We start from the raw sequence: 24,853 nt of genomic DNA, 5'->3' as shown, positions 1-24,853 counted from the left end.
CTGCTGAAAGTCAACCAACATTTCAGAGGAATTTTGCCTCACAGCAAGCTCTGCTTGCCACTTGCTTCCATGCTGTTTCTTGTTTGGCTTATTCTTCAGTCTTATAGATGGAGGCAATGTGTTCCTCAAAAATATCTGCTGAATTTCATCAGACTATATAACATTGTATCCCAGAAGACAGAATTCTTCATAATCATTGTTGTGAGAACCTTGAACCCTGCAATATATTTATAGTTCACTTTGAGTTTATTGAAATACCACCTTTAAAAACAAATTGTTTGTGTATTTCCTGCCCGCCCAAGACCAGTGGAAGGCACGCAGAGTTTTACATACATATTATAGTAATAACTGGGTTTGCTGTTGCTTGCAACTTCTATTGTTTTGTTGGTAATTAAAGTTTATTAACCAGGAACAACTTGTTCATTTGATTTAACCTTTGGCCTGATAACTTCATAACACTCCACAGGGTTTAGAGACATATCAGTATCATCAGCAAACAGCACAGGTTTTGAGATTGCATTCATACCAAGTCTTGTGGGTTGTGTACTTATCTCAGTGTCACATGTGTTATCATGTGTAAGTTCTTATCATAACTTTCTATCTCCGAATGTTATATTGCAGCCTGTTGTGCTGCATAGATGACTTTTGAGTTTTATGTTTATGCCATCTAGGTGCAACTTCAGTTGCTATTCACTTGCTGGCTTTCATTACTGACAGTACATGCTTGATCCCCTTTCAGCCTATCTGGCCATCTTTGGGTGTACAGTTTGTTGTGGTTAATGCTGTACATTGTAGAGCTGTTTTTGTTTCTCTTATGCAGTTGCCTCAGATTACTTCTGGTTAATTTGGTTAACTGTTTTAATTTTGGTGCCCTTGAGCTGCACCTATTTGTTTTATTTGTATTATAGTTTGGTTTGGTTTGGTGGCTGTGGCTGTCTTTTGAGTGTTCTTGCTGGGGCAGGATTTTTTTCGTGTGATGGTCTGCCATCTACCTCCACTTTATGAAGTTTATGAAGCCTGCATTCCAATTTAATATGTACCGATATGTACCAAGGCAATTCTATGGATTCTGTGTACAACGGCATATGACTGACACTGTCAAAAACCCCGGTAAGGTCGCAGAATATTTCTACAGTATGAATTTTGCTGTTTGAGGTCTTCTAGTATTTAATGTGTAAGTTTATATGTATTTAATTTGGTTATTGGATAGACTTTCCCATTCGTAGAATCCGCAACTCAACAATTCCTTGTCTAAATCAGGACAGGACAATATCAATTAACGCAGATTAACAACAACAACAATAACAACAACAATAAGAAGAAGAAGAGGAAGAAGAAGAAGAAGTGACCGGCACGGACGCACTCTTGTTTTGTTTGCGGTTTTTTCATCGTATAGAACGTATAGAAGTATTCTGTTCTCTCATTGGTGAATTCAGATGACATATGGAATTGGTAGCAGAAGTGAGTAGTACAAAATGCGTGTAGTAAGGATGATTTGCTGAGTGTAGTAAAAGTGAGATTATATAAGTATATTTATTATTATGTAGGAAGATATATGGTACTATTGTTTCCTTTGTTGGAACTGGCAGAGCGTGTCTTCGTGTTCTTCCCAGCCGTGAAATCGGCGAAGTTATGTCTGTACCTTGTATAATTGATGTGTGCAGAACAGAATGGATACACAGAGTCATCCGAAAAGTATTGAATTACCGGACACTGTGGAGGTTTTTGGTAACTTAAAAAATGCGAAAAGGTTCGCAATTGATATAGGTAAGTTGCCAAAGAATTTTGTACATATAATTGTAACTACTGCACTTTTTTCATAGATAACACAAAGAATAATATATACCAAATAATTTTACAGCCGTGTGCTTGAATCCATCAGAAGTAGATGATTTATTCGTGTTTAGAGCACTGCGATAGTACTAACATGGAGGTTTCACCAAGCAATATGGTTAAGTGTAAATTCATTCGACTCATATTTGGGAGTTGCCCGATTCGAACGTCGGCCGGGGCAGCAACTATAGTGGTCGAGTGTTTTCGTGATTTTACCCAGCCCCTCCCGGAATCGGCCAGGATAGAACCTCAAATTATATTATGACTGCTTCTTACCATATTCTGCCCAGTTTATCATTCAATGATCCTGTAATTCAGTGATACATAGTCCGAGCCACTGTCATTGTCGCTAAATAAACCATGAACAAAAACAGTGATATTTCGTAATGCACGATATATGTAATATATAAAGTTAAGTTGAAGATGTATGGTGATGTGCATCTTAATGTACCAAAATTTGGTTATGTACAGAGTCTTCAATATATGATGCTGCAAATATGTTTGGAAAGTGAGCTGGCCAGGACTAGTGTACTGTAACATCCAGTGGACATAAGGCAGCATGATAACATCATACAATGAAGTCCCTGCCTGTACAGCAGTTGTGTGGTGTGAATGTTTTTGAAGTGCCTATCTGACTTCAACTATCATCATGACGTAACCCTCAAGCAGACAGATACAAGCATAATGCAGTGTGATTAGCAAAGTCTTGCATAGATCATATGTTAATAATGAAAATTGATGGAAGCATTTTTAATGAGGAGGGATTGGAAATGAATCACAAGACTAACCTGATATTCTTTTCTTATGTGTACTTAGGGTGATAACATGAAGTGTTATTATTTTTTATTAAAATGCTTTAAGATTGTGATCATCTAGGATGTGACACTGAGACATGCTGCCTTCATCTTCAGGACAGAACTACCTTGACGATGGAGGCAGCGGGTTCCTCCAAAAGAGTACCAGACTGTATGGCATCACACCCAGAAGACTGTATTCTCTTATGACAACTTGAAATCCGACATCTGACTATAGTGACAACATGTGAGACATTGTGACCGAAAATGTGAATTGAGAATCATGGACAGGTCTAATGTTTTTTTTTTTATGAAGTCTGTTATTAGACACAGAATTCTGCTAAGTATCCTTAACCCATTCCTTGTCATTCAGTTTGGATTCTGCTTTTGGTTACTGGAACTAACACATATGATAGTGCAATTTATGTTACAGCTACCTCCTGCCACACTAGTCACAAGGCAATATTTTAATATCATAAATGTCTAAAAAGAGAAGTAATTTAAGAAAAACTGAACTAACTGTGGATATTACTGTCTTCTGGAATGTGACATCATGTATGTAGTTTGGTAGATCATTCAGAGGAATGTTTTTCAAGTCCGCGTATCATCAGTTCCAGTAGACAGTAATTGTCATAGTCACCATTGTGAGAAACTCAAAATCCCATAACTAACAGAATTAAACCTAACATAACCTGCCCTGTAATAAATGCACTCCTTGAAGAAGCACATTGGTATGAACAGTATCTGCACTGGTAACTTTTATGCAGTGTTGGCATCACTAAGTAATGTCTGAGAAACAGTTATGGTAGGATGTGTTGTATATTGGACAAGTAATAACATAAGGGCCATCCTCACAACAGTTGATTATAAACCAATATTTAAAATGTTTTATATTTGGGTTATAACACAAATATTAAAACATTTAACATCAGTTTATAACTAACTGTTGTGTTGACAACCCATGAGTGTACCTTTTTTACATGATACACAACAGGATGCAGAAAATAAAGATAAATAACAACATGTTCTATGCTTAGTTTCACAAGCCATGCTAAAATGTGTAACCCTTTGCTGGGAATTGCCCTTGTTACCGTTTTTCTCATCAATACATTACAGTTTTTCTTGCTGTTGCATGCGTAAATTGTCAGTCCCATCCGCTGTTGTTTGTGTCTTAAAGTTGCATTTTATTTTGGCATCATTTTCACAAAAGGTTTAAGTCAGTGAATAAAGTGTCTGCAGATATCTACTTTTTTTTTAATTTCTTCTTATTCTTTCCCCCCTCCCCAAAGCCTTATGTCTATAGGCCTGATGCATAGAATGCCGGTTCATCAGTTGGTTCAAGAATTAAGCGTATCAGTTTCAATTTTTATACTTGATTCTATGTGTCTCCTCTGTTTTTATTGCTTGTCACTTTAGTCATCTTTCTATCTGAGCCATTCTTTGAATCTTATAATGCTTCCTTATAATGCCAGGTAGAAGGAGGTATTTGGTTTGTATCCATCTTCTTACATGCTCATTAAAGATAAGGAAGTAAAGCTGTCCCTGTGTTTAAATATTTAAGCACAACTCCATGAAGACATGGGAGGTGTGAAGGTATAGCTCCACCTTTCTTGACCCCAACATTAGGTGGAAGTGAGTGGTCATCTTCATGCCCCACATGCATTAGCCCCGGGGAGAGAGTTCATAGTACACATTGTGTAGAAGGCTGGGTGAACCTCAGGGTCTCTCTGGATGCTGTAGAGAAGAGAAGAATTTCTGGCCATTCAGCCTGTTTCCCAATGTACATAATTTTTATTTTATCCCTGTCTTTTCGTAGACACCCCATATTTCAACACCATGTGTCATTGTAGGTTTAAAATACAGGATGGGGCGCAGAAACTTTCTTTTTGTGAAGATGCATTGTGAAGGGAGGGGAGGTCACAGAAAAGTGGGGATAGGCTCGGTGAATGCAGCAGTCATGGAAGTTTCTGTCTAATACCCCTCAGTAGGAAACATGAGTTGGACGAATGAGCAGTGTGCGTTTGCTGTCGAAGCCTATTTTTCAAACAACCATTCCTACGTGGCAGTGCAGCGTGCATTCTGTACTCACTTCAGAATTAAGCCCAGAGGTCCGGTTCCTGACCAGAAATCGTTTGTTTTGTGGGTAGAGAACTTTAAGACAACCGGGAGTGTGGTGAAAATATCAGGACTACAACGGACCGTTACGACGCCAGAAAATGTGGAGGCAGTTCGACAGTCGATTTTGAGATCGCCAAGACACTCCACTCGCAAACATGCAGTCACCCTAGACATATCCAATCGTTCAATGCACCGAATTACTCACAAACATTTTAATTTCCATCCCTATAAGATGGTTGTTGTGCAAGAATTGTCACCATGTGATTTCCAGAACCGGATAATGGCTTGCGAAACGTTATTGGAAACTTTATCCCCTGATGCACTTGTTTTCTTTAGTGATGAGGCACATTTTCACCTATCTGGATATGTCAACAAGCAGATTATGCACTATTGGAGTGGCAACAATCCCAGAGAGCTCCATCAGATTTTAAGAAGCACTCGGTACTGCTCATAATTTTTTTAAGCATCAATAATATTCATCATATGTGGGATTGTATTTCATCTGAGCTACTGCTCAAATTTCATCCCTGTTAATGCTATTATATACTTCTTCAGAGTGTGTCACGTCATTCACAATTTTGTAACTAAGGTGCCAACTCCATGGCACAGTGCTTATTGATAAACTGAGAGTCTCCCAGGTGTTCAGTGAATTCACCACCTTTTATGGAAACTGAAGGTTGAATACCATGTTTGCAAGAGCCTGCCTCTGTACCCTAGCTACATTGAGAGTTCCACATAAATCCTTTTTTATTCTCCTTGGGTTATTTAAGGATGCTTTCCATGTTGAAACTATATAGCCTCAGTAAATCCTGTCTTATAGAAGACCTGTAGAGACTTAGCTTATATTGGAAAAGCTTTGTGTGCAGTCATGTGTATAAACTGTAGTTTTTAACCAGACAAATAACTGGCGCAAAAGCTGTGCCATAGCTCAAGCGGTTAGTCGATAGCTTCCCACCGTGGCAGCCCGGGTTCGATCCCGGGTCTGGTCAAGTTGGATTTGTGGTGGACAAAGTGGCGCTGGGGCGGCATTTCTCCGAGTACTTCAGTTTCCCCAGCCAGTCTTCATTCCACCAAATTCTCCATCATCATAATCACCTGGGGCAGGCTACAATAGGCCAATCAGTGGCCACTGTGCTGAGTGGACCCAGTTGGACTCCACCCCCCACTAAGCGAATTAAAAAAACTGGCGTGAAGGCTGTGGAAAAATTAAAAAAAAAATTAAGCTGGTATATTTTATAATTATAATGTTAAGGCAGTGAATACTGTATTTGGCTTTTGACCATCATAAATAAATATATATACAAATTTATTTTTCAGGTGGGTCTCTCACCAAAATTGCCTATTATTCAACAGTATCTCATCGTCGAGTCATTTATGAAACAGAGAAAGAAGATGGACAGTCTTTGCAGTCTGCTGATGAGGTATATTAATTTTATTACTGTTTTGTATGCTGCCCTATAACACAAATTTCTTGTTGCACAGGCACTAGAATAGCTCAGCCTGTGAAGTGACTGGCTACAGGCTGGATGGCAAGGTATGATTTACAGCAAGGACAGGGATTGTTCTCTTTCTCAACATGTCCACACTGGCTCTGGGACTCACCTAGCTTCATGCCTATTGGTTACTGGGGTCCCATTGTACTGAGGTTGAGGTTTCTAGAGTCGGGAGCTGACCTCTTGACTGCTAACGTCTGATGTTAGGAATGTCTCATCCACTTCCCTGTGTGTATTGATATCATGGTGCTTAAGCACTAGGACAGCTTTATCTTTACTTTTACTTCTACAGGTAAATTTCTGACATTGGATGTTTCTGAGTTCCATATCATAGATGACCTTTGTGCTTTTAATTGTTCCTACATATGTACTGAGAGGTATGCGGTAGCATAGTTGGTTAAGGGACTATGCTACAAGCTGGAAGGTTGCAGGATCGAATCCCGATGAGGTGGATTTTTTCAGTTTACCTAATCCTTTCAGCTGCACAATGGCCCTGGGGTCGACTCAGCCTCTAAGAGAAATGAGTGGAAATGAATACCAGGAATATTCTTGGAATGTTCTTGGGGGTAAAGGGTGGCTGGCACGTAAGGCTCACAAACTTACCGCCATCTGTGAGCCGATTGTCTAGAAAATGTGGGAACCTCAACATCTCACAATCCTGTGGGCCTCCATGGCCTGTTACAGGGATATCTTTACTTTACTTATGCTCTGTAAGTGCAACATGGATCAGTGTTCTTACTTGTTTACATTTGGGTGTGGGTGCCATGTTCTTGGTCCACATATTCAGTTTGCTCTGTTATTTTATCATTGTGCTGGAAATGGGATAGGGGAAAATGTATCTGTGACAGAGTGTGACATTAATTGTTATTGGTTATGCCAAAAAACTGTTCAAGAAGGGGAAAAATGTAGTGCCTGAAGAACTGATGATATTTGGAGTCTCTTCACTATGGACATGTGCCTTCTAAATAACGCGTAATTTAAATTATCGCATTTTCTCTTAAAAATCGTATCAGTTTTTCATAACAGTAACTGTACACAATGGTAATTACAGCATTCTCCCATAGAGTTTCCTGTTTTATGCAGAAGCTTATATTTGCAGTTTCTGTATCGTGTAAGCTCAGTCTTCTTAGTTTTGAATAATCCAACAGTACATTAATAATAATCATAAAAATATATACCTTATTATATATTACTGATGCAGGACCATCGTGTGTATGAAGTCTCAGAAGGAGCAAGGCTGCATTTCGTTAAATTTGAAACAAAGTATATTGAAAGTTGTCTGGACTTCGTTCAAGTGAATTTGGTTAACACTCGGGACAAGATGATTGGCAAGAGCATCAAAGCAACAGGTGGTGGAGCATACAAATACACTGAACTTCTTCAACAGAAGCTTGGACTCTCGTAAGCTTAATTTATAATCAGTTGGAATGATATGAGGTAGAATAGATATACCCTTAGTGAACATGTGAAATAATTTTGGAAATGGAATGTGTAGTGTGTAGTTTTATTATTGTCATGCCATCATGTCATAAGTGTTAATTTATGTATATCCACTCTGAAAGTACCCCATTGTATACACAGGGAATAGTGTAGTGAAATTATTTTATAACATAATATTATATAAGGATTTAAAATAAAGTTTTGCTGTAATATTCAATACTTACAAGTTAGCCGGTTTTACTACATCATTCTAAGGCACTTCCAGCTGGATTTAAGAAGAGCCAATGTAGACATGAAGGACAGTTACAGTAGTTAGTACCAAGAAAAATATAAAATCTGTGAAAAGTTTCATAATTTCAAATCCTTGAGAAATTTTTTAGGAAATTGTTGCTCATTTCGCATTCATAAACACCAAGTCAGAAGAAAAATGGTAAATGACTGAAATGTTTGTATTCATCAGCATGTTCAGAACCAGATTTTTTTTTTTGCCTTTTAGTAATAGACACAGGGTATTTAAATGTAAGTTTGAAATAAGTTTATCATTCAAATAAAATGGAAATCAGCCTGAAAAGTAATCAAAATGTTAAATTTTACTGGTTTGTTGTGTGAGATTCCCAAAACATTCTGAATAAGTGGAAGAACCACTTCTCTCAGTTATGGAATGTACATAGAATCAGTGATGTTAGGTAGATGGAAATACATACAGCTGAGCCATTAGCACCTGGTCCTAGCACTTTTGATGTTGAAATTGCTATTGCAAAGTTGAAAAGGTATAAATCACCAAGTAGTGATGAAATTCCAGCAGAACTGATTCAAGCAGGAGGTGAAATACTATGTTTTAAGATCCATATGCAGATTAATTCTATTTTGAATAAGGAAAAATTGCCTGATCAGTGGAAGGAGTCGACTGATTTACCAGTTCACAAGAAGGATGATAAAACTGAGTGTAGTAATTACTGTGGGATATCACTGCTAACAACTTCATACAAAATTTTATCCAATATTCTACTCTCAAGGTTAAGTCCATATATAGATGAAATTATTAGGGATCATCAGTGTGGGTTTCAACATAACAGATCAACTACTGATCAGATATTTTGCATTTATCAGATACTGCAAGAAAAAATAGGAATGCAATGAGGCAGTACATCAGCTATTGGTAAACTTCAAGAATGCCTGTGATTCAGTCAGGAGTGAAGTATTGTACAGTATTCTCATAGAATTTTGGATATCAATGAAACTATTTAGGCTGATTAAAATGGGTTTAAACGAAATATTTAGTAAAGTCCGTGTAAGTAAACATTTGTCTGATAATTTTCCTATCCAGAATGGTCTAAAATATGGTGATGCTTTATTGCCACTGCTTTTCAACTTTGCTTTAGAGTATGCCATTAGAAAGGTCCAGGAAAACCATGTGGGACTGAAATTAAATGGGGCACAGCTGCTGGTCTATGCTGGTGATGTGAATCTACTCGGTGATAATATAGATACAATAAAGAAAAACCCACACACTTTAACTGATGCTAGTAAGGAGGTTGGTCAAGAAGTAAATATATTAAACTAAATATATGTTTCTGTCTTGTCACTGGAATGCAGGGTAAAGTTGTGACTTAAAAATAGCTAACAGACGTTTTTTAAAATGTGGTACAGTTCAGATATTTGGGAACTACTATAATAAATCAAACCTGATTCAGGAGGAAATTAAGAGGAGATTGAATTCAGATAATGCTTGCTACCATTCAGCCCAGAACCTTTTGTCTTCTCATCTGCTGTCCAAAAACATAAAAATTAGAATGTAAAAAGTATAGTTTTGCCCGTGGTTCTGTATGGGTGTGAAACTTGTTCTCTGACATTAAGGGAGTAATATAGATTTAGGGTGTTTTAGAGGGTACTGAGGAGAATATATGGACCGAAGAGAGATTAAGTGACAGAAGGTTGGAGAATGCTTAATGAGGAGATTCGTAACTTGTACTCTTCTCCAAGTATAATTAGAATGATCAAGTCAAGGCGAATGGATTGGCAAGGCATGTAGCACGAATGGGGGAGAAGAAGAATGCATATAGGATATTGGAGGGAAAGCCAGAAAGAATGAGACCACTAGGAAGACCAAGACATAGGTGGCTGGACTGCATGGAAATGGATCTTAAGGGAGATTGATCTGCCTGAGTATAGGGACCAGTGGATGGCTCTTGTGAATACAGTAATGAACCTTTTGGGTTCCATAAAATGCTAGGAAGTTTTTGAGTAGCTGCACAGTTGGCGGCTTCTCAAGAACGGCTCAGCTCCGTGAGTGAGCGAGTTGCATGAAACTTAGGAAAGTGGTTGAGATGAGCAACAGTTTCACATGAGAAGAAAAAATTATCCCCCTGACAAGACTTTGTGAAACGTCACAGATGGCCTTGATGCAGTCTTTGGAAGGCTGATCAAACATGTGATGTTTATTATTGTACTCATGATTATCAGTATGTGATAATTGTATTGTAACTATGTGAAAGTTAGCAGAAAGAGTGGTGACTAATACATTGCATCACAACTAATGATACTGAAATAACAAGACACCAGTGTTTTACTGCAAACAGATGAAGAATAAATGGAAACTTGAAAGTGCAGCTAATAAAACAAATTGGTACAGTCATTACATGGCTCTGAGATGTCCATTTCAAACTTATTAATCTTACTTCTTCAAGCAAAACATATGTCACTAAGGAAGCTTTAAAGTGATGTTTTAGTATGAGAGCTTTGTTTATTTTGTAGGGTGAAAATGTTCTGTGTGAATATAACAAGGAGACTAGGCACAATACATTTTTTTTAATTCTATCCACGGGAATACATCATGTGGTCCTGTGTTAATAAAACTAGTTAATTGCTACAGGATTACTGAGTTTTTGGATTTTGTATATCATGTGATATTCAAAGTAACACATACATCATTTTGGGAATTTGATTTGTTTCTTTCCTCAGGTGCAAGGGTGGGAGGCATTTGCTAATGTTCTTTTGAACACCAGACGCTAGATAAAGCCCAGAGGCTTATTGAACTGAAGGTTACTTCATACAGTGGCAGACAATTTCTCTATACCTTATCTCCTGTACTTTGGTCAAAAATTATCTTTCTGTACATTTGTATGTGTAGTTATATAAAAGAAACAACACTGTTATATGCAGTGAGAGGCAACTATACCCTACTCTGTTGCTGCTCGCAGTCCTGCTTAATGCCCAGTAGATGTATAGTGTGATGTTCATTTTGACAAATCATACATTTCATGTAGATTTAACTTTTGTTTATGTGTGCATGTGTAAGGGGCCTGAAACAGGCATAATTTTGGGAAAATGACGTCTTATTTATACATGACATGCTGCCATTTAATAAATTATAAATATATATCTACTTAGATTTGCCTCTCTAATATGTAAACAGACATGAGTTTCGTTACTAAAAGTTCCAAGATTCCTTGGTATATACTTGTAATACAGTCTTGCAGTGCAACATTTTCGTAGCTTGTTGGTTAGGACACCATTTAGTCCATGTTTTTATGTATATTTAAGACATGCTTTGGCAATGTGTGGCCATCATCAGGTATATGTGATGAATCATGTAGGTACATTGTGTTCAGTATTTTATGGCAAGCAAGATGTGTCATCCTAAAAGTCTGTTTCTTAAAGCCCTAAGTTGGATTCTTGTTAAAATACTGTTACATATTTTAAAATGGTGTGCTGTTACATTCATATATGAGGGCTATTTGGAAAGTAACCTCTGGTGAGCTGTAAACAAAATAAGCAAAGAGAGAAGAATTTTTACTATATGCAAAATGTTTGTACACACTTCTCAGCATGGTCACCACCAGAATTGAGGCACTTGTCCCATCAGGGAATAAGTTTTTGTGTGCCTGTGTCAAACAAATTTGCCACCTGTGAGCTCATCCATGTTTAGATGTTTAGACACCGTCCCTCAGATCTTCATTACTGCTAAAATTCTGTGATCTCAACCAGTTCTTCAGGTAGGTAAACAGGTGGTAGTCACTCAGAGCAAGATCAGGGCTGTCAGGAGGGTGGTCAAGCAACTCCCAGTTGAAATGCTCCAGCAGTGTTCGAGTGCGAGCAGCTGTATGCAGACATGCATTGTTATGGAGGAGATGTACACTGGATGACAGCATTCCATGCCTATGTTCTGAATGGCCCTATGCAGTTTTTTTAATGTTTCATAATACACTTCTGATGTTATTGTGGTCCCTTGTTGCATGAATTTCACCATCAGCAGTCCTTTCCTCTCTCAGAAAACAGCAGCCATCGCAGACAATGTTTGTTTAAACATTCTTGGCTTGTTTGGTGAATGTGTGTGCATCCACTGCTTTGACTGCACTTTGGTTTCAACATACAAATGAAATGAAGGTTTCATCTCCTGTTAACTCGTGCGATGTGACAGAAATTCATCACCATCTTTGTGGTATTGCTCTGAAAATGTCAAAGTCAAAGCCATTTTCTGTGTTTCGTGCGCACCCACGAGCATCTTGGCGAAAAACTTGTGATTTCCTTGCCTAACTGATAATCTCATAGAGAACAGTGGAAATTCACATGAAAATTTTGAAATTATAAAGTGCCATCTTTCACAAATTGTTTGATTGGCATTTTGAACAAGATAATCACTCACTACAGATGGCCAACCACTTCTCTCTTCATCATGAACATTTATTCGCCCATCTTTGAACATTCTACACCATTGTCTTACAGTTCCTTCACTCATTACATAAATGGGGTAGAATTCACAATGGATTTCGGCAGCACTCATGCTTTTAGTGTGCAGAAAGTGGATAACAAGGTGAATTTTGCAGGTGGCTGGATTATCAATCACAGAACACATTATAACTTACTCTGTACAGACAAGAACAAACACTGGGTGACCAGTTGTGTGCTGGTTTACAAGGCAATGACTCACATGATGCTACCTCACATACAAGAGCTCTTCCTTGCTCCTACATTAGTTGCCTAAAATAAATGGAGGTTACCTTCTGAATAGCCCACGTGTTTCTTTTTATTTTTTTTATGTTCAGTCTTTGTTGTTGTGGTTGTGCTGTTTATGTTTTCTTGATGTTTTTGGTTTCATGCACTGTGGTGGCTAGTGTGTGTGGATGCACACACACATACACATCACAGCCATCAAAATTAAGACAACACAATAAGAAAGAAATGTAGGAACACACAACATATGATTTATAAAGCATTTAATTTGTTGGCTGCTGATGTGTGTGCTGTAGCAGTAATTTGAAAATCCAAGAGTTTCTTTTTGTAAGTGATAATAGATATTGCCTGAAGTGTAATGTATACTAGAGTTAAATATTTACATTTACTGGAATGTGGAAGTTTATGTATAGTAGCTAAGTGAAAGTATTCTCAAGTATGTTGCTGGTACAGTTGGTATCTTCATTTCAACAGAGTTGACAAGGAAGATGAGATGAGCTGCCTCATCAAAGGTTGCAATTTCCTGCTGAAGAACATCTCAGATGAAGCATTTATGTACCAACGGCATGGCAATCCTGAGTACAAGTTCCAGACTGCTGATCCAAATATTTTCCCATATTTACTAGTCAACATTGGATCTGGTGTTAGCATAATGAAGGTTGTTTTTACTGGATTAACAGTGATTTTTTTTTGCATGTTATAATAGATTGCTTCACATTATTTTCCATAATAATATCAACATGATAATCCAGGTAAATCTTTTGCTGTGCCATATACAGATATTTCAGATCACAGTGAATTTCTAATTGTTTGCGGACTGCCAGTATACACAAAGTATGCTTGTCACATGAAGGCTGTATCCAAAAAAAGTATTGCATATGAAACAGACTCTTAATGAACCTATTTCAAGATTCTATTTCATATCCAAAAGTGTTCATTTTTCTGTCAGTCATTTTTACAGTACTTCCAGACCATGTGTCTCAATCAGTTGAGTGTTCAGTGAGTCTTGACTTAGAGGTTGGCTACCCTGAGTGAAGCTTTTTGTGGGTTCTCTTAGTAATTACAGTGTGTGTGTGTGTCTGTATGTTTATAAGTACATTTGTGTTTGTTACTCTGTAGGTGGAATCAGAGGGCTCATATGAGAGAATTGGTGGTACAGCAACAGGTGGAGGAACTTTCTGGGGATTGGGCTCATTATTGACAAAAGCCAAGGTATGAAAAGATGTTTGATAGTAATATTGAATGTATTATAATAATTACACTTCCCTCTCAGTTGCTTCTTGAGATTGTTTCAGGTATTCATGTAGGCACTACAGTCCACAGTTCTGTAAATGTTTGTTGTCTTACCAAAACATCTGTAACTACCCATGCTCAAATACTAGGTTTCTGTTGTGTATGTAATTACATAAACTGTAGGCACTACAGTCCACAGTTCTGTAAATGTTTGTTGTCTTACCAAAACATCTGTAACTACCCATGCTCAAATACTAGGTTTCTGTTGTGTATGTAATTACATAAACTGTAGGCACTACAGTCCACAGTTCTGTAAATGTTTGTTGTCTTACCAAAACATGTGTAACTACCGATGCTCAAATACTAGGTTTCTGTTGTGTATGTAATTACATAAACAATCTAATAATAAAGCACAGTTTAGCATATGGGTAAATTTGTTCCCTTTTCTTGTTATATATGCATACATGAATGTGACTAGCCTGTTTTTGAATACATGGTATAGTCTGCTAGCTAAAAATTAAATAATTGCAACATCTGCTAAATCATGGTGGTGGGGCTTGTGTGACTCTGTGACCTGGAGACCTATGCCAGCGGTAGTTTAACTACCAGTAGGGTCACCCATGCTGGGAAGGTCAAAGGGTAGAGTCAAGACTAAGAGAGATACCCTGGTCCTCCAGGTTGGGGGTTGGGCATGAGGCTAACAACCTCATCCTATAAAAAGAATTTTGTTCAGAAACATAACCAGCCTTGGGCCATCATGCCTGGATCCATTCCTATGGCAGCACACATTGGTTGTGGAGACTGGTTGTAGATGAGGCCAGGGCTCACCCGGGGCTGTAGCACCAACTGGTATGTAGGTAACATCTGCGAAATAACAGAGGGAATCTCAGATGATAAAAGTACAACAGTACCACCTTCAGAGGTATGGATTCCAGTAATGTCGTAAATTTCAAATAAGCAAGTGGGTAAAGCTTTCTGCACAGTGCTATTCCATGATGCAGTATTTGTTTGTTGTTCTGAAGCATTTACATTTAAATGTAATTTTCAATTTTTATGCTATTGAATTGTATTATAATTTATTTACAGTTATGGTTATATTTTATGTTTGTACATTGTAATAAACCAGGCAACACTTCATATTTTCTGAATTAAAGAAATTATGTACTTCTGCACTAACTGAATCAATCATTCTTTGAACTGTGTAGCATTTGTTGTACAGTATCATTGTTGTCCCAGTTTGAGTTGTTAGTGATATAATATTTTAGAATCTGTATCAGTGATTGCTGTCAGTTTGGTTTATAAATGGGATTAAGCATCACAGAAGAATATTTTGACATATTTTGTGTGAGGTTAATCAGAACTTAATTATTTATAATACATAATATATAGTTTCATAAGTTCGGTGGAACCAGATGAACAATGACTTTCATGGGTGATGAATATGTTTATTTATTTGTGTTTTTTTAATGATGTTGTTGGCAACTCGGTCTGTTTATTATCGAATGGTAGCATGATTTAGAGAATAATGTATTGGAAAGTTAATGGAAGGAAGCAGTTGTGGTCTAATGTCAGTTACTGTCCTAAAATTTTCCTGGAAGTTACGAAGGAGCATTTGAAAATCCTCAGTCAAGATAGCTGGTTTCCTGGCCAGGGTTTGAACCCAGGCCCTATTGACTGAAGCAGATTGTTTACTCAACAACTATGACGGCTGCTTGTGATGGGTATCTGCACTGTAATATATATCCATATACTGTAGTGTGTAATTTGTGAAATCTTTAGTTGAGCATTGTTGAAACAAAGTAACATAAAACATAGGAGTTAGTGTCACAGTATCTCTCATATTGCTTTCCCCCAACAAGTTCCAGATCATCAGTTTAGTGAATATATGAAATACTGATATGTGTGCTACATCTGAACTCACTCTAGGTTTAAATATTCCAAAATGTACTAACTACTATATTTAGGCCGTGCCATAGCTGAAGCGGTTAGTCGCTGGCTTCCCACTGCGGCGGCCCGGGTTCGATCCCAGATCTGGTCAAGTGCAATTTGTGGTGGACAAAGTGGTGCTGGGGCAGGTTGTCTCCGAGTACTACGGTTTCCCCTGCCAACCTTCATTCCACCAATTGCTTCACAATCACCCTCACCTATCATCTGGGGCTGGTGCAATAGGCCAGAAGTGGCCGCAGTGCAAGGGACTTAGTCCCACCCCACTAGCAATAAAGAAAAAACTACCATGTTTCAGTTAACAGCATGATTATGCAGTTTGAAGGAATCTTATTTTTGTACCTGCAATTAAACATCACATTTTTGCCAGTCACCTGTAATCAGTCATGACATACAGTGCAGGCAAGAGAGAGTTGTACCTTCGGTAATGAAAATACAGGTAATTTGTGTTTGTCACAGGAATTTGATGAGTTATTAGAATTGGCAGAAAAGGGTGACCATCGAAATGTTGATATGTTGGTGCGAGACATATATGGTGGTGACTACAAAATGCTTGGACTGCCTGGTGATCTGATTGCATCTTCATTTGGAAAAGCTATGCATTGTCACAAGGACCGCAATTTCAATGCAGGTGAAGTATTGTGTAGTTGTAGACATCGGGGAGAACCATAGTCCTTTACATAAATGATCTCATACTCATACTCATACTGTCACAAGACTTTTCACTAGGAAAATAAAATCCTTCACAGGACTTCTTATTGATTTAGATAATTTTGCTTTTGTTACCAAGGTGAAAATCTGCAAATGCTGGCAGTACATATTTCTTATGCAGATGTACAGTGGCTCCCTCATGTGATGTTTCTCGATTTAACAACATATCAGCCCTTGTCACAAAGGAGAGATAGTTGGACAGGCACTGATACAGATGAACTCTTCATGGCACAAAGTGAATCTGAGCAAGGGAACAAGTGTTCCCAGGTTTGATGCCTGGTGCGTTATATTCCGTCTCATCCTTCCTGCATATTATTACAACATATCATGTGTGCTCAAAATAATTTCTTTCACCTCTACAAGCAGTTTTCTTTCTGTTGCTGCAGTATTTGCACTACAGTGAAACCCCCATTTCTGGTTTCTTTGGAGAACAGTAGAGCCAAACAAACTGAGGAATATTGGCCATGCCATAGCTCAAGGGATTAGTCACTGTCTTCCCACTGCGGCGGCCTGGTTTCCATCCTGGGTCTGGTCAAGTGAGATTTGTGGTGGACAAAAGGGTGCTGGGGCAGGTTTTCTCCAAGTACTTCGGTTTCCCCTGCCAATCTTCATTCCACCAATTGCTCCACAATCACCCTCACCTATATTAGATCAGTTGCAATATAGTACGGTCAATTCGGTGAGACATGACCTCTGCACAAGAGGAATACAACATTGCATGCTGCCAAATGGCAAACAGGCTGGTCTAGAAGGCTTGTATTTGGGAGGTGCTCAGTCGGTATCTTGACCAGGGTACTGGCTGTGCTGACTGGGGTTTTCTTTTGTTTCTTACATCCTTCCACACAAATGTCAGGAGAATACCTCCATTAGGCCACAATTCTTTCCTTCTAAAACCTTCCTAGTTTATCATCTTACAAATTGACACTGTATAGTTTCAATACTGAAAGCAAGTAACCCATGAACAAAGTAAACCCTGCCTCCTAGTGCCATGACCGTGGCTACTGAACAGCTCAACGTTTTATGTCATTGCCCACCACACAGCCTCTATATGAGTACAGTGTTCAGTAATTTAGGTATCAGTAATTTAAAAATATGTCTTCTAATTTATTACTGTATTTGTAGTATGGACAAAGGATGTCAACCCTTTCGTATCCTCTATTGGAAGATGCAGGTCAACCATTGAAATCTTGTAAGATTTGAGGTTTTCACGCCAGTGACTATTGTCGCGTATTGGGCGTATATCGCGACAAATAACTTCACGCCATATTTTATATAGCGAATTTTATTTCACATTCGCACTTACAATCACCCAAATTACAGATTTACGATTACTGCTATCTGCAGTATCACAAATACTATACTCCAAATGCCACAATACAACTGACTGGTTGCTGGCTAACTCGGAGGTAGCTCGAGGACTAACTCGGAGGTCGCTCCAGGACTAACTCGGAGGTAGCTCCAGGACTGACTGTGAATAGCCTTTGCTGCGCCTCATGTAGCCTCGATCATACAATACAGAAAACGGCCACGTAATAAGCACCCGTGTTGCCTGGCGCTGTGTTGCTAGTAACGCTAGCGATAGTAACCGCTGTTACCACCATCGTCTCTCGCAATCATGTTTACCCATNCTGTATAGTTTCAGTACTGAAAGCAAGTAACCCATGAACAAAGTAAACCCTGCCTCCTAGTGCCATGACCGTGGCTACTGAACAGCTCAACGTTTTATGTCATTGCCCACCACACAGCCTCTATATGAGTACAGTGTTCAGTAATTTAGGTATCAGTAATTTAAAAATATGTCTTCTAATTTATTACTGTATTTGTAGTATGGACAAAGGATGTCAACCCTTTCGTATCCTCTATTGGAAGATGCAGGTCAACCATTGAAATCTTGTAAGATTTGAGGTTTTCACGCCAGTGACTATGAAGAATGCCAGCTTCTTGGAATGTGGTGCCATGTAGATCTTGTGTGAACTGATGTTTCAGAGGAACGTATTGCCTCCATACGGTACAAGATGTCGGTTCACACAAGGTCTATGCAGCGCCACATCCCAGAAGACGGCACTTTTCACTGAAGCCTTGTCCACCAACTCTGCAGATGTACTACTACACTCTAGTTGCATCCAGATTGCTGTATATTTGCTCTTTTGGCCTTTGACACTCCTTCTAATGGTTCATATATAGCAGGCATGTCCCACACATTGATCGCGGGATGATTTTTGGTTGATCTCATAGGCCTATAAGGAAATTATAAGTGAAAATCATGTAAATTCACTTGTAATATAATATGATTATATCCAGATTTTGAAGGGAAAGTATGTATTAAAGTTATCTGTATGTTGCTTTTACAACAAACATAATGCAGCGTGTTATTTTTACCAATGTTTTTTATTAAAGCAAAGTACGACGGTAAGAGAGGGTGGTAGATCACTGGCAGTTTTGACACTAGAAAGTCGATCACAACCTCTTTGAAGTTGGACATGCCTGATATATAGGAACAATAGATGGGAGTTTTGTGTTTATTAAACAGGGTATGTGCCTGTTTTTTGTAGTGTTTGCCCATCGTAATTGATGGGAGTGAGGTTGGAAACAGAAGTATTGGGAAGGTTTAGATTGTAGCACTTCATTCTATGGGTCTGGAAAAAAAATATTTGGCTCAGGCATTTCAGTCTGCATCCAATTTATGCAGGTGTCTTAATTGTATTAACTGTTTTTCAAAATATTAATACCTGTTATGACAAATTTTCTTCATTTTTTTTTTGTATATGTGGCTCATTATATGCCTTGTATCTTTCTTTGCCACGTTTTGGAAGTCATGCTAATTTCTCCCATGTATAGGCTTATGTAAATGTGTACATCAGCAACACAGCTTAGCATTATATTATGCCATATTTATATGTATAAATGTTTTTTCTTAGTTATTGGAATATAATTTCACTTCTAAATAATAAGAAAAGATGACAGTCACCAAGTTTCCCATCCTGGAAAATATCCGTTGAGGAAAATAACTGTAATTTTTAACATCAAATGTATGGCAGAATTTTTTATGTTTTCTAGGACTGCAATATCACATAAATTGGAGTATACTGATGTTGCTCGTAGATTCTTGTTCTTCCAGGACTTGCTGTCAATAGGAAGATGTTATTCCTTGCTTGTGAATATCCAATATTTTCTTTACTTCGCAGATACTCAGTTCTCAGAAGCAGATCTGGCTCGCAGTTTGTTGTTCACCATTAGCAACGATATAGGCCAAGTGGCTAGTCTTTATGCTATGATGCATAAGCTGAATAAGGTAATCCAATGTGCTAGTAACCACAGTTTATTACACGAAAATGAAGACAGACACAATTAATATTATTTTGGATGTATGAACTTAAACTAATTTTTTGGGGGGGAGGGAGTTGGATCTGGTGCATATTTGAAATGAATATACAAGTTTGTGTGTAGGTCTTCAAGAGCCGTAGTGGTTTGATGTGGCCCATATTTCTGTAGTGTTTTGGAAAAGATGTTTGAGTCACTAAATGCCACTTTTCAGGTGGAGAAGATGAAAACATCTTTAGATGTTTATGCAGTAATATATTTAACTCTGTATTTTGTTATGTAGCTGAATTGAAAGTGTTGTGTTCACTTGTTATGTTGCTTAAATCATGGACACATTTCAAGGGAATCAATTTTGAAATAATGGTACAGGATGATTTAAAGCAGACATATTTCATATTTAGTGCTTTGCGACAACTAAATGCAGGCAAAGCCTAGAAAGAAAAGAGACAAATATTGAACATGCTAAGCCACTGATGGATATATTTTATGCCAGACAGAATGTATTCCAGTCCCTCCTCTCTATGTACTTGCCTCATTACATTTAGTATATCCTAATTCTCCAAGATATTTTCCTTTGCCAAGCTTTTTTAAAGCACTTTAGGTAGAATTTAGATTTGAAACTTGTTATATCTTTTATATTGTTTGTGTGGGAGGAGGAAGACTAAGAAGTTTACTTTCAGTTACCCCTTCCTTGGAACAGCTATATTTCAGAAACAGCGCAGAAACATTTTATAAACAGTAAATCAAAAATGCTTATGCTTTTGTGTTGAATGACAGTCATTTACTGAGCACCAAATGATGCAGTATTGTTCTGTGTCAGGGATTGTAATATTCGCATGTATGTGGGATTAGAGAAAGTTTCAAAACATCCACCAAGATGGCTGGAATATTGCAGTCACAAATAAAGGCACTTTATCAAGGATGAAGTATTCACACAGTGCTTCATATTTTATACTGGATTTATTATAGAATTTAATAATGTGCATAATTTCTGTGTTTCATGAATGTCCAGGTGTATTTTGGTGGGTATTTTCTCCGCAATCATCCTTTGAGCATGCATACAGTATCCTTCTCAATCAACTACTGGAGCAGAGGTCAAGTGCAGGCTCTCTTCCTGAGGCATGAAGGCTACTTAGGGGCTATAGGAGCCTTCCTCAAGGGAGCAGAAGAGTGTGGTGAGTTGTGCAGTAATACACAAATGGGGTGTACTTTCTATTTTCCTAAACTGAAAATAGTTCTAAAAGTTTGTGATATTAACAGCAGTGTCCTTACGCTGTCATTGTTCATGGAATTTTTTAAGGGAATGTTTTCTCATTTGTGTCGCCAGAGTTTTTTGTTGTAGTATGACAAGAATCTGTTTGTAGAGCTTCAGTTGTGTCACGAAGGAAATGATATGAATTTTATTATTGTCCCCATTGGAATACCTAGACTCATAATTAGCTCTCAAACTTTATAGTACAGTTTTCCAGTTTTCAACATCTACTACCTGTCATTGCATCTTTACTTGCAGCTTGTAACATAATGGGTCCTGTTTACTTGACATTCTGTAAACAGTCACTTGGATGGAAATTGTCCACATTTGTTGCAATTAGGCCTACTTTCAGGAGTGCCTGGTGTAATGTTGACTTTGAAGATTTTTTTATAATTTTGGCTTTCAAGTTTTTCATTTTTACAACTTTAATGTTTTATTTCTGTTTGGGCCCAACTTTGGAACAGGTTCTCTTTCTGGCAGTAATTGCTCATAATAATGTGTAGCAGATGTGGCAACACATTGATGGAGTTTTTTATTTTACAGTATCCAGCAGCTGAAGTAAATAATATAATTATTATGTTAGAATTAAAATTTTGAAGAAAAGGTGTATTTTATGATATCGGTATATTCTTTTGTTACCATGACACCATATACAGTCAGTGGCTGAAAGCCATTCTCTGGCTTTAAGCTGTAAAAATATCACATTTCTGGATACAGTCTTCATCATACCAAATCTCCAAACAAATACTGAAATGCCATGTGTTACAGATGCAGATAAATATTCCTGGTTGGAGAATTATGCCGGTAGCTCAGGTCTCTGCAGCCCCATTCCAATACAGGTTCTGTCAACACAGGGTGTGCCTGTAGATCAGCTGGAAATTGATCGTTGGGAATCTGCTGTCGCATACTGCCCTCTTCTGTGTGATCCAGCTAATTATGTACCTGACACAGTTGACCTCACACAAGACACTGAGGCCAGGTACCTAACAAAACTTTCTTTACATTCACATTGTTGTGGTTATTTTTAAGACTCTTCAGAGAGGTAGAAACAATATGACCTAAAAACATGCACCATCACTGTTAACAATTATCTTCAACAGCAACATCATGCAAGTTGACTCAAATGGTAATGCCAGGACACCACCTATCCTGACTGAGGTTTTTCATAGTTTTCCTCAGTTCCTCCAGGCAATTGTTGGGTTCATACCTCACATTAGGGCTGACTGATCAGGTCCTTCCTCAGCCTTTCCATTTGTGTATTCAGTAATTGTTTTGCCATTTAACATTGTAGTGTCTGAGCTATCAACATCATCATTGAATAAACCATAAATATATAAAAATACAATAAAAGTAATAATTTTGGCATTAGAGTTGTGTCCTTTTTAGAATCCTCTTTCAGGAAATCTTAAGAATATACTTGTTTCAATATTCTGAAATCAGATGTAACTGAAAAATCTTTGAGAAACTAAGAGGCTCTCAGGTATCAAATATTCCACCTTTTAGGATGCAGAAGAGCCATAATATTTTAACAAGAGCTTGTCACTAGATCCCAGTGTGGGCACAGTCTGCATCCTCACACCCTGTTTCTCAAGATTCATCTTAATGTGTTCACGTCTGTGTCATATGTATGCCATGTGATCATTTCCCTTTAGATTTTCATACCAAAAATTTAAGCAATTTTTGGTATGGTTCGATGTATAAAAGACTTATTTTGTTACCTGTTCCCCAAAATGGTTTTTTTTTAATATGTATTGAATGTTACTAGTTGACCACCTCTGTGGTCTAGTGGTCAGCATTCTTGGCTACAGATCCAGAGTTCTGGGTTCGATTCCCGGCGCTACCAGATTTTTTTTCAGGGAAGTAGTGGGTCTGGAACGGTCCACTCAGCCTAATGATGATAATTGAGGAACTATTTCAAGGAAATAGTGGCTCCGGTCTAGAAAACCGAAATTAACGGCCCTGGGGATTCGTTGCACTGACCATGTGACACCCTCTTCCCGCAAGAGTTTGCACTAAACTTCGCTGACAAGCGGCGGTTGCTCAGTTGGTATGGTTCGCTTGCTGTCTGAAATCATGGAGCTTATGTTACTAGTTAACAAAGATGCAAAGAAACTGTAATCTTAAAATTATTGACTTTTTTTGGACATTATCAGTCATCCTGTTTTTTGTTTATAAGTCATGTCCCGGAGATGCGGACTAGCTCTATCAATTGAGCCCAACAGAGTGGACTTTCATATGAGGACAGAGACAGTCCAATCTCTGAAACGCTGTTTTTAAATAAAAAACAGTACAGCGGACAATGTCCAAAAAGTTAATATTTATGTTAATACACCATCATCACAAACTTTAAGATCTTAAATTACAAATCTTATTGTTAGTAAATATATTTAATTAATTTTGACATTGGAATATTTTTCCAGTTTGTAAATCTGCAGAGAAATGTACATAAGGTCTGAATATAATAAGTTTTCTTGTCACATAACCACTAAATGAGTAATAAGTCAGTTAAAATTCATTAAATACATGCAGACTAACGTTTTATAGTGTTTATATATTTTGGTATAATGAACCACTTTTGAGAAATATGACGTTCAATTTTGGAGTAACAATCTGCTATAGGCATACAACATACCATATTCATATTGCTGTTGTAGAGAAACTGATATAATTCAGTATGTGAAATATGTAAGTCAGGATAGTATTCATTGTTTCAGGGAATACTGGCTCCAATGTTTTGAAGAATCTGTGGACAAATTTGTTTCCCGAGCCATCAGCAGTCAACCTCATAGTCTGACAGCCAAAGAGAGAGCATCTAAATTCAAGGAAAAATATGTATCTAGGCTGTATTACCTCAAACATCAGCCATTGTAAGTCTTAACTGTAATACAGAAATATAACTTCACCACAGCATGAAACTTTTACAGTTTTGCATATTGGTACCTTTCACATACAAATTCATTTTTAAGTTTGCTTCAGCATTGTATATTGCTAGGTAGCTTCTTTGTGATTGTTTAGATCATAATGTGAGCTGTTCATTTTGTAGTGCCTATGGTAATTTGTCCGTGAGGAGCTTACTGGACACAATTGAACATTGTATGAAGGAATTTGATTTTCCTGATCCATATCTTTTGGTGAGTAACTTGCAGATTGTTAACCATGGTCATAACAATGATAGTTCTTTCCTTATTATTAGAGGAAAAAAATTGCCTTTCATGGCCCTCTTATTAAGTACATGTTATGTTATATTATTTACATATTCTTACATGATGTGCCTCTAGTTGGAGAATTTTCATAATCTGGAAATAAAGTATGTGGAGGAGTGTGATCCCACCATGTGACTTTCAGATAGCATGGAGACTCATACCTTTCCTTTAGATGTCTTGAGATTTTTCTAAGTCATGTTACTTTAAAAAGTTTTTTTTTTTTTTGCTTATTGCTTGAGAACCATTCAAACTTGACATTTTTGTTCTATATTTTTTTTTCACAATTTTCATAAAATAATGCCACTTTAAGGTACAGATATTAAAAAATGCAGTAAAAATGCATTTTCGTAGCCCAGAGAAGGAAGTTAAACGACACAATGGAAGGAGAATATTATTTCTTCACATCGACTAAAGTCAAATGTTGCACTGTATGGTAATGGATGCTTGTTTGACATAATCATGATTTTTTTCTTTTTTGTGTTTGATAGAGCTCAGAGAAAACAAATGCCTCACATGATATGGCTATCCTTACAGTTTTTGAGATATTCAATTTTACAA

The 24,853-nt window shown here is 37.6% G+C and overlaps 1 protein-coding gene across 2 annotated transcripts; it reads left to right on the top strand.

Moving 5' to 3' along the window:
- Positions 1–942: 942 nt before the first annotated feature.
- LOC111863200 (4'-phosphopantetheine phosphatase) lies at positions 943–24,223 on the top strand (the record flags this gene model as incomplete). Of its 2 annotated transcripts, XM_033750956.1 has the most annotated exon segments (12): positions 1,385–1,461; positions 1,590–1,767; positions 6,063–6,166; positions 7,440–7,639; positions 13,106–13,289; positions 13,751–13,843; positions 16,268–16,439; positions 19,705–19,811; positions 20,853–21,015; positions 21,861–22,071; positions 23,807–23,959; positions 24,136–24,223. In XM_033750956.1, coding segments are annotated over 11 exon segments (1,572 nt in total), but the record flags the coding sequence as incomplete, so codon positions are not given.
- Between the last annotated feature and the right edge of the window lie 630 nt (positions 24,224–24,853).

This window comes from Cryptotermes secundus, unplaced genomic scaffold (assembly GCF_002891405.2).
Source record: "Cryptotermes secundus unplaced genomic scaffold, Csec_1.0 scaffold517, whole genome shotgun sequence".
Classification (NCBI taxonomy): Eukaryota; Metazoa; Arthropoda; class Insecta; order Blattodea; family Kalotermitidae; genus Cryptotermes; species Cryptotermes secundus.
The sequence above is the reverse complement of the archived record's forward strand: the minus strand, read 5'-3'. Positions and strand labels throughout refer to the sequence as shown.